We start from the raw sequence: 16,550 nt of genomic DNA, 5'->3' as shown, positions 1-16,550 counted from the left end.
GCTACGACGCAAGAACAGAGCCCAGGAGTTAACAGACCATTACTAAGGTTGCAAAGCACGCCAAAGTTACAGTCGCCTGTTCAACCCAAATCCCCCCCGCCCCCCGAGACCGTCTTTAATCACCTGCTCTCATGCTACAGTTTCCACAGGACCCCTGCCTCCTTCGGTGCCGGGGCTCACTTCAGGAACAGCCAGCCTTCTCCTCGCTGTGCAGTGGCCCTAGGCCTCTTCCTGCACGCTATTCAGACCCTGCTCTGAAGATGAAATGACTAATTCATTTACACAGACAACCTTAGTTCAGGCTTTTCCAAACTTCCAAGCACTTGACTTTGCAACCTGACTATTCTCTCCACGTAGTTCTTGGGTAATATCGATGCAGGGCTCAGGGCGGGGGTCAGATGGCCTGATATGGACCCAGAACTCCCGCTAGTGCAGCGGTAAAGATGGGGGTGTCCTCTCTCCTAGTCAGTGAGGGTACAGGCTATTGATGCTACTGGACGTTTCACGTGAGCACTGAGGGCAGAACAGACCCCCCAGGGCAGGGACAGGCCCAGCAGCGTGACTGGGATCCTCCAGCCCACTCTGGGGGATACCTGCCTCCCTGGGCATTTACATCAGCCTTTCCCCTGCAGTAGCTGCTGCCACCCCCCACACAGTGATTTCACATGCTACCCCCATACCTCCCCCTTCTCTGTACCCCCATACCTCCCCCTCTCCGACCACCCCTAAACTTCACTTTGTCCAAAATGTCCATTTTTAGCTATATATTTGTATTACTTTTCCAACCTTTGCTGCTCACACAAAGTCCGTCTGGGCTTTGCACACCCTACCTCCATCCCACCCTAAATCCTTCCCTGCACTTCCCCGAGCCTCATGAATCGGCAGTGGAGGGGACGTTCCTCGCTCCCCAGGTGTCGCAATGCAGCTCTAGCCCCGGTCACACACAGTACAAGTTGTAAAGGAGTCGGGACGGAGCTCCAGGCTCCCCCAGCTATTCCATGTCGTCTCCATATTTGTTTCTCCTCATCCTCGTTTCTGCATTCTCTGTGGGATCTGGACTGTGGAGATTTTCTGCAACAGATGAGAGAAAGCTATTTAGAACTCAGACCGGCCAGGAACGCTGATAAAAACACCCACCCCCCACGTGGTGTAACTCAGTGAGACAGCACACCAGGCTCTCGGGATCCCCAGCAGAGACACACCCGCACTCAGCAAGCAGTCTAGGGGAATCATTACGGCACCTGCTTTTGGGTGCGTTTCCCTGTGCTCCCTGCTGTCATAGTATCACCTTACAAGGTGATCAGAGACCAGCATGACCCCAGGACACTAATGTAGGGGGGTTCTCAGCCCATTCCATCCCATCCCATCCCCCAGGAGAGGCGCTAGGAATTAACCCGAAACCAGAACCAAACCATCTCTCCCTCCTCAATGAGACAGCCCCTAACTTGGATGAGGACCCGCTCAGACACCCATGGACGTGTCAAAAGCGTGGCAAACACAGGGGGCCTATGGGAGCCATTGCACTGCACTGGCTGCGTGCGCGGCTGCCTCGGGGATGGCGTCTCCAGCAGTTGATCCACAGAGAGGATAAACGACCTCGCGCTGCTGCCAATTAGGGGGATTCTCCTCGAGCGCAAGAGCTGAAGGCCTGGAATTCCAGCCTGGGCTTCGTAGGTGTGTGGGATTTATACAGCGATTTTTGGTTAAACGACAAAGCACAAGATGCTAGTGGAGCCAAGGCAGGACCCTTCAGAACTGGAGATGCAGCCCACGTGAAACCAGCCACACGGAGCCCCAAGTACAGCAGGTAACTGCTGCCTCAGCAGTGAATGCCTCTCACCTTTGGCCACTCCCTGCGGGGACTGCCCTGTCTCCAGGTAGATCCAGAGGTTGGAACACTTCCGGGTCTCTATCCTGGTCACGGCGTAGCTGGCAACTGAACCTGCAACTGAAAGCACCAACAGGCAGGGGTGTTTCCAAGTCCCATGGGAAGCAAAGGTGTCCCAGCAGGTGGGGTCCTGCTCTCTGTAAAGAACAACTGGGGCTGCGTGAAAAGGGCTGTTGGTTTCTGAGTCGCCTTTTGCTCACCCGCGTGAACCAGGAGTGATCCCCGGGAAGTCCACCGGTGTCACTGCAAACATGCTCACTGGTGTGTGTGGGGGGGGGGGGGGGGGAGTGCAGGTGGCCTGAGTCAGTCTGAGCACTTTAAAGGGAAGCAGGGATTTCACTACATCACAGGTGGGAGCGAGGATCCTTCTCTGGTAAGACAGAACTGTGAGTCCTGTTCCTGGCTCTCGTGAACTACAGGCAAACCCCAGGACCTTGGACTGTTAAGAGCGTAACATGCCTGCCCCGCTGATGGAACCCCTGGGGGATGGGGGCTGCCTGAGAGGCCCAGCGCGCATTGAGGACTGACCTACAGACAGCAGCACGTTCCACTGCAGGGGGTAGGGCAGCTTCTTGTTGATCAGCTTCTGAAGAACGAAAGCTGCTCCGATGCCTGTTAATACGAGACCCGCGTGAGTGTGGATGCAGTTACTGCAGCTGACCTCTCTGTTGCAGCTTGCATGCTCCTCCGGGCAGGGGCTGCATCTCCCTCTGGGTTTGGAAGGTGCCCGGCACACAGTGGGCACCACCGCAATCTAACAAATGGCAGTGATAGTGCCTTCCATCCAGAGACCCCAAAGCACAGAACAAGCATTCCTAACACTACAGTACAGGGATCCCTTCAGCCAACACTGAATGCAGCCCCTCCAGGGTAACAATTTAGGACAGGAAGTGAAGAATCATAGAACTGGAAGGGACCTCGAGAGGTCATCTAGTCCACTCCCCTGCACTCATGGCAGGGCTAAGTATTATCTACACCAGTGGTTCTCAACCAGGGGTCCATGGCCCACTGTGGGGCCATGAGCAGGTTTCAGGGGGTCTGCCAAAATAAGCCAGAGAGCAAGGCCAGCGTTAGACTCACTGGTGCCTGGGGCTGATGCCGAAGTCTGAGCCCCACCACCCTGGGTTGAAGCCAAAGCCTGAGCAACTTAGCTTTGCAGGGCCTCCCAGGCACTTGTCCTGCTTGCTACCCCACAATGCCAGCCCTGGCTTTTAATCTACTGGATATGCAGAAAAAGAGTCGTGGCACAGGGGGGCCGTGGAGGTTTTTATAACATGTTGGGGGAAAGGGGGCTCAGAAAGAAAAAGGTTGAGAACCCCTGATCTAGACCATCCCTGACAGGTGTTTGTCTAACCGCTCTTAAAAATCCCCAATGTTGGAGATTCCACAACCTCCCTCGGCAATTTATTCCAGTGCGTAACCACCCTGACAGTTAGGAAGTTTTTCCTAATGTCCAACCTAAACCGCCCTTGCTGCAATTTAAGCCCATTACTTCTTGTCCTGTCCTCAGAGGTTACAGAGAACCATTTTTCTCCTTCCTCCTTGTAACAACCTTTTATGTACTTGAAAACTGTTATCATGTCCCCTCTCTGTCGTCTCTTCTCCAGACTAAACAAACCCAATTTTTTCAATCTTCCCTCACAGATCATGTTTTCTAGACCTTTAATCATTTTTGTTGTTCTTCTCTGGACTTTCTCCAATTTGTCCACATCTTTCCTGACATGTGGCACCCGGAACTGGACACAATACTCCAGCTGAGGCCTAATCAGAGCGGAAGAATTACTTCTTGTCTCTTGCTTACAACACTCCCATTAATACAACACGCTTGCGAATATCAGAGCCAATTGCAGCTGCGGGAAAATGTAGGGGGGCAGGATGCAATAACCCAGCTGAAAGTGGCCAGGTTAATTCCCTGACTACTGCAAAAGTCCCATGGGATGGAAGATAGTTACACATGGATGAGACTTTGCTTTGATTTCTCCTCCACAAGATGGCAGCCCGTAGTGCTAGGCTGGGGCACTGGGGGAGGAGTGTCACTCGCTGAATCACTCCTGCGGTGCCCTGCCTTTCCCACGGACTCTCACCCAGGTACCAACAGCCCCAACCCAGTTTGGCCTATAGCTCTAATGGGAGCATGGCATGAAGTGCGACGCCTGCAGGCTCGGCCCCCGGGGAGGAGTCACACTGAGCATCTGGGCTTTGAACTGGTCCCTCTTGCAGTTCCAGCTAAACCCAGCAAAACTCTGCAGAGTCAGGGGGACAGGGAGGAGGGCAGCCCTTCAGAGAGGAAGATGCCCAGAGCTCTGGCTCAGACCCCAGTGCTCCGGCCGGTCCATTGCTGGGAGCTGGATGAGCTGGGGGGATGCAAATGGGCAGTCTGAGAGCCAACGAGCTGGGGGAGATGGCTGTTCGTGCCCTAGACCCTCAACCTGGCCTCTCCCTCCCCAGGCCCCGTGATGCCCAGTGGCCCCAACAGGTTGTGTCTGCCTGCAGAGCAGCAGGAGGGCCGCCCGCTGCACCCTACCTGTGATAAAGGTCCCGATGCCCTTCATGAACGCGTGGGACTGGCACAGAGCGTATTCCTGCAGCCCCTGGAACAGCAGCAAGGAAAGGGAGTTGGGGGCAGCAGACGAGACGGTGTGAAAAGGACAAACAAGGAAACCCTGGGCTCGAGTCTCCTCCCTCGCTGCGCCGGAACCTGCTTCTCCTTGGGCCCCGCATTGATCCGCCCACGGCGACCCCCAGGTCCCTCTCGCTGAGCGGCCCCGGCACCTGGCTTCCGCCCCAGCCACCTGCCCGGGGAGCTCACCTGTCCCTCCCGGGTGCATCACCCGCCTGCTCGCACCTGCCAGCGGGCGGCTCGGGGTCCGCTAACGTCCCTCAGTGCCTGCAGGGGCAAATCCTGCCCCCGCCCCGCTGCTCACTGCAGGACACCTGCACCCGGCCGTGCCCAGGGCAACGACAGCTGCTCCCGGCCCTACCTCTCGGAGCCGGTCCTGCCCCCGGCCCCTCACCCCACAGCTGCCCTGGCCCCGGGCTCTGCGGACGGCCCGCTCGAGCCCGGGGCTGCTGCCGAGCGGAAGGTCCTGGCCCGGGCTGGGGGCAGCGCACAGCCCCGGTCTGCTCCCCGCGAGCCCCCGGCCACCAGCCCCCTCCGCCGCGGGACCGTGCGCCCTGCCCCGGCCCCTGCCCCTGCCCCGCCGGGCCCCCCCCACCCGAACCCCCAGGGCCGGGGCTGAGCCCCCCCGCCCAGCCCTGCCCTGCCCAGCCCAGCCCGGGCCCCCCCATCCGAACCCCCAGGGCCGGGGCTGAGCCCCCCCGCCCTGCCCAGCCCAGCCCAGCCCAGCCCAGCCCGGGCCCTGCCACCGACCGGGTGTTTCGCAGCCACGGTGTCGTCCACCCGCGACAGCCCCAGGTTCACCATGGCCGCAGAGAGCCCCTAGACCGCGCCCCCGGCTCCCGCCGCGCCCTGCCCGGCCTCCGCCCCGGCTGCCAGCCCGGCTCTTCCTGCTTCCTCCGGCAGCGAGGGAGCGCCCGGCCCGGCCCGGCCCGGCCCGGCGAGCAGCACCATCTGCAGGGCTGGCTGCCCTGGCCACGGCTCTGCCCCGGGGCCGTCCTCCTCTCGCCCACCGGCCCGCCCCGGGGTGCCCCTGGCTGAACCCCAGCGCGGTCCGGTGTGTGTGTCTCTCCACGGGGGTGCATCGCGCGTGTGCACTTGCATGGGGGTTCTGCGTGCGTGCGTGTGCATACGGGGTCTGTGCAGGCTCGTGTGTGTGCCTGGGGGGGGGGGGGTGCATGCATGCCGCTGCGCGCGGGTGGGTGGCTGTGCACGTGCTCCGGAGATCCCCGAGACTACAAAGCGGGATGCACGTAACTGTGCACAGGGGAGGGGTCCCATTGGAGTCCATGGGGCTAGCGGGCTGCTCGTTGTTAAGCGTCTCCGTAAGCCCTTGCAACGACCTGTGTTAGGCTCGGCCTTTGTGGGAGACGTCGCCGTCTACTGGTGTGCGGGGGTGACCCTCTGTTGGCGGGGTACGTTGGGCACGCTCGGTGGGCGAATGTGGAGGTGTGAGGTGTGTGGGTGTGTTTTTGTGCAAGCGTGTTTTTGCGTGTGGTGCCCCCTGGCCCCCGCTCTGTGAATGTGCCCGGTGTCTGCGGCCCGTGAGCGAGCGCATGGGGGCGGGAGGCGAAGCCCCCCAGTACTTCGGGCTGTGGTCACGGGAGGATTATGCATGTGGACCCCGCAGTCCAGAATGGGTGTGAACGCGACGCTCTGCCGGTGAATGGGTGGGGGCGCCCCCTGCTGCGCCCAGTGTTGTTTGTGGTGCTCTCCGCAGGCCGAATCTGTCTCTGGCCTCCTGGGCTGCTCCATAGGTGGCATCTTGCAGCGCGCCTGGTTCCCAGGGATGCGGCTGGTTTTAGTCCTGTTACCCGCATTCCACACACACACCTGGCGCCTCCCCGGTTTCCCTTTTGTTGCTGAAAATGATTTACTGCAGCTAGAACAGGAAGAGCCAGGCACATGCCAGGGCGCAAATCCCACAGCGTTTCCCGTCTCCTGCATAAAAGGTATCTTTTGTGTCCCTCCCTTGGGGTCCCGCTTGGGGGCTTTGTCAGGTGTGGGAGGGCATGGTCAGGGCCTCTGATTCTGTGACGGGGGTGCCTGTGGTGGATGACATGGAGGGGGACCCTCGATGGGTGAGCGGCATGTTTGGTGAATCTTTGCGTGACGCCCTCTCGTGCGTGTGCACGTGTGTGCTGGGGAAGGTGCTGTGCCCTCTGATGGGGAATGAGTTTGCAGGGCACCCTCTCTCGGGTTGTTTGTGCCCAGGGAACATCCCAGTCTCGACGGCAGCAGAGACGGTTTATTCCAAAGCTGTTTAGCTCTAGGGACAATCCCCAGCGAATCGTTTCTGGGGTCTGGATGTGAGTTCTGAGCCTGGCAAACCTCGGGTGTTTGACAAGATGAGAGCTGTGGCTGGTGGCCCTGTGTCAGCACTTTCCCGTGCACCGCAGGCTGGACAGCAGAGACAAGGGGGCCTCTAGGGCCCCCCATTTCTCATCCCTTTTTGCCCCCACCTCCAGGCCCTGTCTGTAGTCTCCTGGCCCTCCTGTCATTGGCCAACGGGGGTCAGAGAGTAACACACCAAGTGTGTGTGTGTTAATCTCCAGCAAGCCACCCTCCGTGGCTGTACCCAGAGCCCCTCCCTGCCCAGGGGTGTGCCAAACATTCACTGTCTCCACTTTCCCTCCAATCTAAAGGTTGTGGGGTCCAGTCCTGCACCAGGGCTTGGGTTCCCTGCAGAGCAGCACCAGGGCAGGCAGCTGGCACAGGTGCCAGCCTTTAGATGAGATGTTGCTCTGCTCTGCCAGTGGGTGTCTGGGGAGACAGTCGAGATCCCAGACACTGTCACGGTGGGCATCAAAGGCCAGGGTGTGTAAAGCCCCTGGGGACCCCTTGGGTAGGCAGAGCCATGAGGTCAGGTCAGTTCTGTATGAGAAATCCAGACTCGAGTGATGATTTCCTGCTCCCCAGGCCTCCGTTAGTGCTGAGTCAGGCCATGGAGATGGCACAGGGCATTACCCAGGACCACAGCTTTTCAGGGCGTGGCCCTGTCAGCACCCACCAGTACAAGCAGCTCCGGCCTCAGTTTCCCATCCAAAGGGCCACGGTTTCTGGAAGGCAAAAACGACTGAATCCACTCGTCTCCACCAGCTCAGCGCTTGGAACAGGGCTATGTCCGGGGGAAGAAGCTGGTCGAGGCAAGCACCGAGAGGCTCCTTCAGTGCAAGGAGGGCTTGGCCTGGTGGCGGTGGCAGTGAGCAGGTCGCTGGTCCCCAAAACGCCTGCTCCTGGCCATAGAGGAGGGGGCTCTATAGCACCCCCTGGAGATGGGCCATGGAATTGCACTGGCACCCAGAGCAGGGTCAGGGCAGTGCTGCGGCAGGGAAGTCAGGGGAGTATGGACATGCCAGCTGGGCTGGAATCCAGCAACAGCCGCAATCCCAGGACATAGGAGCAGGAAAAGCCCACAGACAGTCCAGCCACCTAACACCTTCCACTGCACCCCCTCCCCAGCACAGGACTAATGGCTCCCGTTCCCCTCTCCCATCGGGGGGCCACCGGTTTGCTGTCCCACCTCTTCCCCCTGCCCCATTTACCTGCTTTTCATGGCTGCTTTCCGTTGCAAACTCTTGTCTCCCTGCTGAGGCTGTGGTGCCAGGAGGTGCAGCAGGCCCTGCCCGCATCCTCCTTCTGGGGCTGCTGGAGAGACACAGATGCTCAGTGCTTTTACTGCCATGGGGATTCTCCCTGAGATCTGGAACTCGCCCTTGGCCAAGCCAGCCTGCTCACGGAGTGCAGAGACCCTGGCAGCCATGGGCAGTGCCCAGCTTGAGGCAGGGCCGAGCTCTGATGCTCAGGGCCTCTGCCCTGGGACTGCAGGTGGCTACTGGGAGGCCCTGACCATTTCCTTCAGAACAGAGCCTCCCCCCACCCTGGGCCATAGCCCTGAGAACTGGGAGCTTTGGAGGGTCTGCAGTGAGGGAGGATGGGGGCGTCAAAGGAGCAGAAAAGGGAAGGCAGTGCAGCCTAGCGGTTAGCAGGCTGGACAGGGGCTCAAGGGACCCAGGGTCTATTGCCAGCTCTGCCACTGACCTTCTGGGTGACCTTGGGCAAGTCGCTTCCCCTTTCTGTGCATTAGTTCCTCTTGCCACCCTTTGTCTCTTGAGGCTGTAAGCTTTTGGGGCAGGGACTGTGTCAGTCCAGTGCCCTGAGCTCAGCTGAGACCTCCAGGAGCTCTGGTAGTAACAACACAAAGGGAGGTGGTAAAGCCAGCCGGGATCACTTTGGAAATGCACAACCCCCCAGCAAGGAGAGGAGACAGGAGAGATTCCTTCTTGGCCCACACTGGGGCCTGACAGGGCCCCGGGCTCGGAGACTGCTGGTGCCAGGTGAGGAGTACGACACAGAGTGTTCCCGGGGCCTGAGTCCTAGCTGCACAGGGGAGCACATCCCGAGAGTCACCACTTACCACAGCCTGGGCGAGCAGGTGGTCTCCGAGGAGCGTCCCCTGGGGTGTCTGGCCAGAGGGCCTCCTGCCCATCGCAGGGAGGAGGTTAGCCGGGAAGCTTCGGGGGCCTGCAGGGAATCTGGGCATCAGAGCCCTCCAGGTCCCCTCACGCTCCAACATGCTCAGCCCCCGGCACCTGCCATGCTGTGGGGCCCGCCGGCTGAGCCCTGCCAGCCAATCTGAAAGGCAGAGCAGTGGCAGGCAGGGGTGACCTCTCCCCGAGGGCATGTCTTCCCTTGTGCATTCAGCGTTAAACCCAGCTCCATGCCTGCAGCCATCCCGCTGCTGTGGGCAGAGAACTCTCGTGGGTGCCATTGCAGGGTAGAGGCTGACGTTTCCCTTGTGAGACACGCCCAGGGGCACAGCTGTCTTCTGAGGACTCCGGGGCTGCTCCTCGGCGGGCAGGAGCCGGCTACAGCCCCGGCCAGTCCTGCCCTGGGACGAGAGCGGACACAGCAAAGCCGCGGTCATTCTGTTAGCCGCTTTGGGGCAGAGCCACAACTGGTGTGAAGTGTCATAGCACCATTAGGGGGCGGGGTGCAGGCAGAACTTTGCATCTCAGGGCACTAGTTCAAGGCCTTTGTGTTGTTTGATTTGCAGGCAATGCCTGGGCATTAGCAGGCCAGCGAGTGCACTGAGCTTCTCTGGAGGCCTCGGCTGGCTTGGTTTGCCCAGCACCCAGCCCCACCCGCCACTCCAAAGAGAGCCCTTGGCATTGGAGCCAGCTCCAGAGCTGGGCCCACGCTGGGGGGCAGCCGAGAGGCCCGTGCTGCCGTGGGTGTCCTGGGGGGAGCTCCTGCTGACTGAGCCGGGGGCTGGGAACAGCATGCTGCAGTCACATGCCGAGGGCTGCGTCAGCTCCAGGGGTGTGCCGGGGGCACCAAGCTCCAGGGTGTACCGGGGGACTGGCTCCGGGGGCAGGAGTGCAAAAGTTTATTGCATGCCTAAGGCTGAGCACAACCTAGCCCCTCGGTTCCTAGCTGCCTCCCTGCCCCCCACCCCGTCCCCCCCGTGCTGTGTGGCTCTGGCTCCCGTGCAGGCCAGGGAGCTGCCCGGCGAAGGAGAGCAGGGGCAGGGGGAAGTCGCTCGGCGTGGAGGGCACTCACCTTGTTTGTGGCTTTGGCCTCTGCAGCCCCCGGAGCTGTTGGCTCCCCAATGGAGCCCTGAGCTGCGGATGCCCCAAGCTCTCCAGGACAGGGGGGAGCCGTAGCTCGGCCCTCTGCTGGCCTGAGGCTGCCGGTCTGGGTTTCCTCCGCTCTAGGGAGCGACTGAGCTGAAGGGACATGGGCCACAGCACGCAGACCGGGTGAGCCCTGCCTAGCCGGGGTGCCCGAGAGGGAGGACTGTTGCCAGCTGTTTGAGAGACAAGAAGGAGACACCAGGAAGGCCCTGTGCGGGGCGTATTTGAAAGGGGTTTTACCTCCTGCAATTTCTCTGCCCTGGTGTGGTGCCCGGGGGGCTGCTGGGACTAGCTGGGGCAGGGCCTGGTGGCCCCCTGTGGACTGCAGAGAATTTTTTGCCGCCTGTGATTCCATATGAGCCCTCCCCGCGCATGGCACAGATGTTGTCTGGCCGACCTCTCGCAGCAGGCTGGCCCGTGGTCCCTCGCGGGCTGGGCTCGCTCACTAACCAGTGTCAGTAGCTCCAGCAGCCTGGGAAGCGTGAGCCCATTTCCCAGGGGAGGGAGACACTGAACTCCAGCCCCTCCCTGCATGGCAAGGGGGCTGGGGGGAGGAGTTATTTCTGTGCCACTCGCTGTCAGCTAATGTCAGTAGTGCTGCTGGGGCTTTTCCCCTAGGTCACCTGCACAGACCACTCACATTCAAATATGCACAGGGATGAACCCACACGCATGCACACCACTTGCCTGTACACACACGCACCCACACACGCACCCACACACGCACAGGGATGCACCCACACGCATGCACACCACTCGCCTGTACACACGCATTGTACACACACGCACCCACACACGCACAGGGATGCACCCACACGCATGCACACCACTCGCCTGTACACACGCATTGTACACACACGCACCCACACACGCACAGGGATGCACCCACACACATGCACACCACTCGCCTGTACACACACATTGTACACACACACACGCACAGGGATGCACCCACACGCATGCACACCACTCGCCTGTATACACACATTGTACACACACGCACCCACACACGCACAGGGATGCACCCACACGCATGCACACCACTCGCCTGTACACACACATTGTACACACACACCCACACACATGCACACCACTCGCCTGTACACACATTGTACACACACACACGCACAGGGATGCACCCACACACATGCACACCACTCGCCTGTACACACACATTGTACACACACACAGGGATGCACATGTACTCGGTGTTACGCTGAGAGGTCCTGGTGACTACATTGATCTCAGAGACGGGGGGTGACGCACCGGTCAGGTAACTCAGGCTGAGCTGACCAGAAGCCCCCACCCAGGAGAAGAGGGGGATGCGCCCCTGCCCAGGAGTTGGGCTGAGTGAGGGGCGGGGGGGGCTGGCTGTCTTTGTGTGAAGGAAGGCTGAACACCCAGAAACTGTGAAGAGGCAGAACGGAGAGCAGGGCAGAGGCAAAGGGGAGGGAGGCCAAGCAGCAGCTGGTAAGCACAGGGTGACCTGGAGAGAGAGAGCGAGAGCTTTAGGGGTCTGGTGGCTAAAGAGGCTGCTAAGACACTGCTCCTTTTGTTCTGGGTTCCCCCTGTGTCTGGAGAAGCAGGGCCTTGTGCCTTCCTTGTCACCGTTCATCAGAGAAGTACCCGCCTGGCACCAATTTCTGCTCCCCGGGAAGAGGCCCAGGCCCCCACACGTTGACTAGCTGCTTGGGCTGAAAGAGGGGCAATGTTGCCCACCCCTGCATGCATGCCCGGAGAAGAGCACACATGCAAACACACACACACACGCACAGCAATGCGTGCAGATGCCCACTGGTGCACAGGGATACACACTGAGGGTTGCATGCACACACACATGGGGGGTGCCCCCTGCAGCTGGCCAGATATTGCTGGTACCTCTGGGAAGAGCCGTCTGCTCAGCGCCCCAGGTTCGGCTGAGCTGTTCTCCCCACTGGGCTGAAGTGCAGTTTGCCTGGGGAGGCTCTTTGCATCCGGCGCCCGCTGCTTTGGGTGCCCAGCGTCCCTGGGAAGTGGGGCAGCCTGGTGAGAAGGGAGGCACAAAGGAGGGGTTGGCCTGTCGAGTGGGGGGTTTTCTGTTCATCCTGTTTACACAAGGGAGCTAGGAAAGGTCTCACTCCGCTCCCTGGCCCTGGGGGATTCAGCAGTGATCCCACAGCAGTCACTGGAGGCATCGGGAGAGAGCGGCGTCTCGCCCCAGGGGCTGAGCATGCTCTGGTTTCCCTGGGACCCAAATCCTGCATGGCTGTGTGCTCGTGTCTCTCAGTGAGGCCGGGGTGAACTAGGCCTCTGGCAGCTGGCCAGCAGCCAGAACGGTCCCCCCCATGACAAGAAGCCAAGCTGCCCCAGGACTCTCGTCTCTCTGCCCTGGCACCAGCAAGTCTTAACGCTGTCTGTGCCGAGCGGGCCTTCCTGGCTGGGCATGTCCCTGAACTGGCCTTGGGTCTCGGGGCCAGGGCTTTGGAGGATGGAGCAGAACCCCAGGGATGGTTAATGGACAAGTGTCAGACACCAGCTGCTTATGCCCCAAAGTCCCCTTCCCCACCGGGCACCTGAGCCAAGCCCCCACCCCTGCTGCTTCCAGCGTTGCATCAGGCCTGTGGGGTCTCAGGTTCCTGGCCTGACCTGTTCCCACTGTGTGTGTGTGTGGAGGGGTGCGGGGGGGTGCTGCCCATACCCACCTTGGAGGGGCCGGCAGCTCGAGTCTCCTGGCTTCGCTGTCTGGAGCAGGACAGGGAAGGGTCTCTCCTGGGGGAGGAAGCATGGCAGCTCTCTTAGCGCCGGGCTGTAAAACCACCTCAGGTGGGATGGGGACAGAGATTCAACTAACCCCAGGGGCATGTAAGGGCAGAGCGAAGGGGGCACAGGTGCTGATGCTCTGCCCTCCAGCCATGGCATGGGGTGTGATCCTCCAGCCCATGCTCGGCTCTGACCCTGGAACTGGCAGCAGGCTCCCATGGTCTATGCCCTCTTGGTGGTGCTCAGAGGATCCCCTCATGTCTCTCGTCTGCCCCATCTCCTCCCCTGGTTCCCACCTGCTGATCCCCATGGAAGAGATCCCAGCCAGAGCACCTGCAGTAGCTGCCCAGCCCCAAGCCGTACCTGGGCGTGCCAGGGGGTTTTGCGCTGCTCTTAATCTCCCAGGGTTTACTGGCCCTTCTGCTCAGCAGGAGAGGGGCTCTCGGGGGCCTGGCAGGGGAAGGTTTGAAAGACTCCCCTGTGTTGCCTCTGCCCCTTCCTGGCTCCTGAGGGAATTCCGGAGTCTCGCTGGGAGTGGAGGCTGTGGCAGGCTGCCCACTCCCTGAGGAGGGATAATGGCACCAGAGGGAGCAGGCAACACACAAGAACTCCTTCAAATCCAGGCTCAGGGAACAGTGCTGGAGAACTTCGCTTCAGTCTAGACCAACCAGCTCTGGAAAGGTGTGGGCTCAGCTTGGCTGGCGGGCAAGCCAAGTTTGGGTGTAGGAAAGAGGGGCCGAGGGGGGTGGCACTGTGGAGGCTGCGGTGAACCGGGCCGGGTCTTGGCACAGGCAGGGGCAGAGTCATAGTGGTAGTGCTGAGTAGGGGGCCGAGGGGGGTGGAGATGGAGGTGGTGATGCCAAGAGAGCTAAAAGGGCACCAGGGTGGTGGTGGGTCTAGCCAAGGCAGGGGTGTTTTCAGGGTGACAGTGTTGGGGATAACAGGGGCCCGCCCAAGGGGCACCATGTGGCTGTGACAGTGAGATCTCACCTGCTGACATCGCTGTACTCGTCCCTGGGTGTGCGTTTGGTGACTGGCCGGCTGACACAGCGACCCGCGCTGGTGAGGGCACTGACGGTGCAGGTGTAGGCCGTGTTGGCCCTGAGCCTGCGGGCCATGTAGGAGCGTGCCGTGCCCAGGTACACCACTTCCCCATTCAGGCACAGCTCATAGTTAAAGAAGCGTCCCAGGGGTGCTTTGGGCACGTCCCACGTCACAAAGATCTCACTGCGCCCCAGCACTAGAAGGGTTAACCCCTCCGGGGCATGGCCCCTCAGGGACATGGTCTTGGTGAGCAGCGTGGCCTTCCCTCCCTGGACTTTGCTGGTGCATGCGCAGACGCTGACCCGGTAGCTCGTGGAAGGGGCCAAGCCTCCCACAACACAGCTGAGTTCTGGGGTGGAGCCCACCAGGGCCTCCCCTCTGTACACTGTGTAGTGTTTGATGGGGCCGTTAGGCTCGGCCGGAGGGGCCCAGCTCAATTTTAACTGGGTGGCCGTGCGACCTGTCACGTGGAAGTCCAAGGGGCAACTGGGCACTGGCTCTTCTCTGGTCAGCACCGTAGCATCGCTGTACGGCCCCCGGTCGCCCCTCGCCTCAAGGCAGAGCTGAAAGTGGTATTCCTGGCGTGGCACGCTGCCTGCGAAGGCATAGCTGAGCGCTGGCCCCCGGTACAGCAGGGCATCCCCATCATAGAGCCTGCAGACACAGCAGGAGATAACAGAACCACTTAGCAGAAGTGAACGTGGTGTCTTCTCAGGTCAGCCAAGGCTAGACCCAAAGACATGCTAGCCCAGCAGACAGAGGGCCAGATTCTGCTCTTAGCCACACCGGTCGGGGTAGCTCTATGGGCTTCAGAGAGTTACTGTGGATTTACACCAGTGTGACCAAGAGCCAGATCTGGCACAAAGGATCCATCCTTTATGGCAGTGGGCCACAATCAACCGTGATGGGAACGGGAGTGGACAGTGACGGCCGGGGCATGGTTCTGGTCTCAGTGGCATGGGTGTAAATCAGGAGTAACTCTGCTGAGGTCAGTGAGAGGAGAACCAGGCTTTCAGTGTAAATGGGTTGTAAATAGCACAGGAGGCAAAGCGGTACAACTTGCACCCCACTGGAGACCATGGAGTCAGGGGGTCACATTCAGTTGTATAACCCAAGTGTGACATTACACTCCATATTCTTTGCGAAAATATGCTTATGATATGGATGTGACATAACTGAGATATACTTCATGCAAGATGACTCATGTAAGATATCATTGGAAAGGTTATGATTTACTGAATTTGTATGCATGTATCATTTCTGCATCTAAAGTTAGGAATATGGACTATGTAACAATTACAACTGGGTGTGTATTAGGAAGACGCCCACCAGATGAGCCATGTGGAAGAAACAAGATTGAAGATACTAATCTCTCTCCCTCCTGGGAGGCGTCCTGGGACGTAACTGTGACACTACTAGGTCAGGTGGTCTTGTCACCTGATCCAAAACATTGTCTTGGTCTTCTTGTAACTTTCCACTAAAAGGGAAGGTGGGTCACGTTTGGGAAATAAAGGATTCCTGCCTTATGTAAATCTTATTTAAGGGTGAGGAGAAAGGCAAATGACACTCTCCTCCGTCGCTTACCCAAGAATCATAGAATATCAGGGTTGGAAGAGACCTCAGGAGGTCATCTAGTCCAACCCCCTGCTCAAAGCAGGACCAATCCCCAATTTTTGCCCCAGATCCCTAGATGGTTGTGAACTCATAACCCTGGGTTTAGCAGGCCAATGCTCAAACCACTGAGCTATTCCTCCCCCCATGAAGGAAGACTGCTGAAAGTATCTGGAGGAACAAAGGCCCTAACCTGAAGGGAAGGGCACGGGAGAGTCCAGACTGAGACGGAGGCCAGTCTGTAAGAAGAAATGACTGGAACTCTGAGCTACAGAAACTCTGCATCCTGCCTAATTCAACATTTAGGGGGAGAAATTACATTCTGTAACCTGTTTCTTTAGTGAATCAAGCTTAGTTTGCATGGTTTGATTTTATTTGCTCAGTAATCTCCTTTGCTCTGTTTGTTATCTCTTATACTTACTTAATAGCTACTCTTTCTAGTTAATAAACTTGTTTTCTGTTTATTCTGAAACCCAGTTTATGCAATTCATAATGGGGGGGGGCAGGTAAGAGGCTGTACATACCTTCCACCACATTGAGGAAGGAGGTGGATTTCGTAATATACCTTTGGTTCTGCACTCCAAGAGAGGTGGACACCTGAGTGTTGGGGCAAGTCCCATAAGCTGATTCTTCCCAGAGCTGATCTCAGTGTCTGCGTCATTCTGCAGTTGGGGGTAGCCCTTCCTGTGTGGGTGCTAGAGGAGGCTTAAGAGCCTGGCTCAACAAGACAGGTTAAAGGGGGCTCAGGCTGGCAGAACAGGTGGGCTCAGTGGATTTAAGCACATCAGGTGGCATCTTAAAGGGGGGGGGGGCAACAAGTCACACCAAGCATCACTCCATTGAAGTCTTACTAGTGTAAACCCAATGGAAGCGCCAAATCAGGCCCATAGACCCAGCAGAATAAGTTACCCTAGATCTACAGAGCCACACCTGACAACAGGTCTTGTCTCTAGGGGGTTGTGTAGAGGACAGCCCTAGGGTCATGGTGAGCTCCCCTCCTTCCCATTACACTTTT

General features: G+C 59.1%; 2 protein-coding genes across 2 annotated transcripts in view; both read right to left on the bottom strand.

Annotated features, from left to right (window-relative positions):
* Positions 1-729: 729 nt before the first annotated feature.
* Positions 730-5,631, bottom strand: TMEM141 (transmembrane protein 141). The gene is made up of 5 exons (XM_073314534.1): positions 5,259-5,631; positions 4,413-4,479; positions 2,417-2,500; positions 1,841-1,948; positions 730-1,071 (listed from the first exon to the last, which is right to left on the bottom strand). Exons 1-5 carry the CDS (start codon positions 5,310-5,312, stop codon positions 992-994), a joined length of 393 nt encoding a protein of 130 aa, XP_073170635.1. The 5' UTR covers positions 5,313-5,631; the 3' UTR covers positions 730-991.
* Positions 5,328-16,550, bottom strand: part of LOC140899379 (uncharacterized) — a 25,393-nt gene continuing 14,170 nt past the window's right edge. Inside the window, exons 8-15 of the mRNA XM_073314810.1 lie at positions 13,871-14,578; positions 12,823-12,889; positions 12,020-12,163; positions 10,068-10,234; positions 8,923-8,986; positions 8,051-8,235; positions 6,092-6,387; positions 5,328-5,542 (exon numbers count right to left, since the gene is read on the bottom strand). Of these exons, the coding sequence (XP_073170911.1) occupies positions 5,328-5,542; positions 6,092-6,387; positions 8,051-8,235; positions 8,923-8,986; positions 10,068-10,234; positions 12,020-12,163; positions 12,823-12,889; positions 13,871-14,578 (1,846 nt within the window). The remainder of the gene's footprint in view (positions 5,543-6,091; positions 6,388-8,050; positions 8,236-8,922; positions 8,987-10,067; positions 10,235-12,019; positions 12,164-12,822; positions 12,890-13,870; positions 14,579-16,550) is intronic.

Source organism: Lepidochelys kempii, chromosome 16 (assembly GCF_965140265.1).
Source record: "Lepidochelys kempii isolate rLepKem1 chromosome 16, rLepKem1.hap2, whole genome shotgun sequence".
Lineage (NCBI taxonomy): Eukaryota > Metazoa > Chordata > Testudines > Cheloniidae > Lepidochelys > Lepidochelys kempii.
This window is presented reverse-complemented; position numbering and strand designations above follow the sequence as displayed.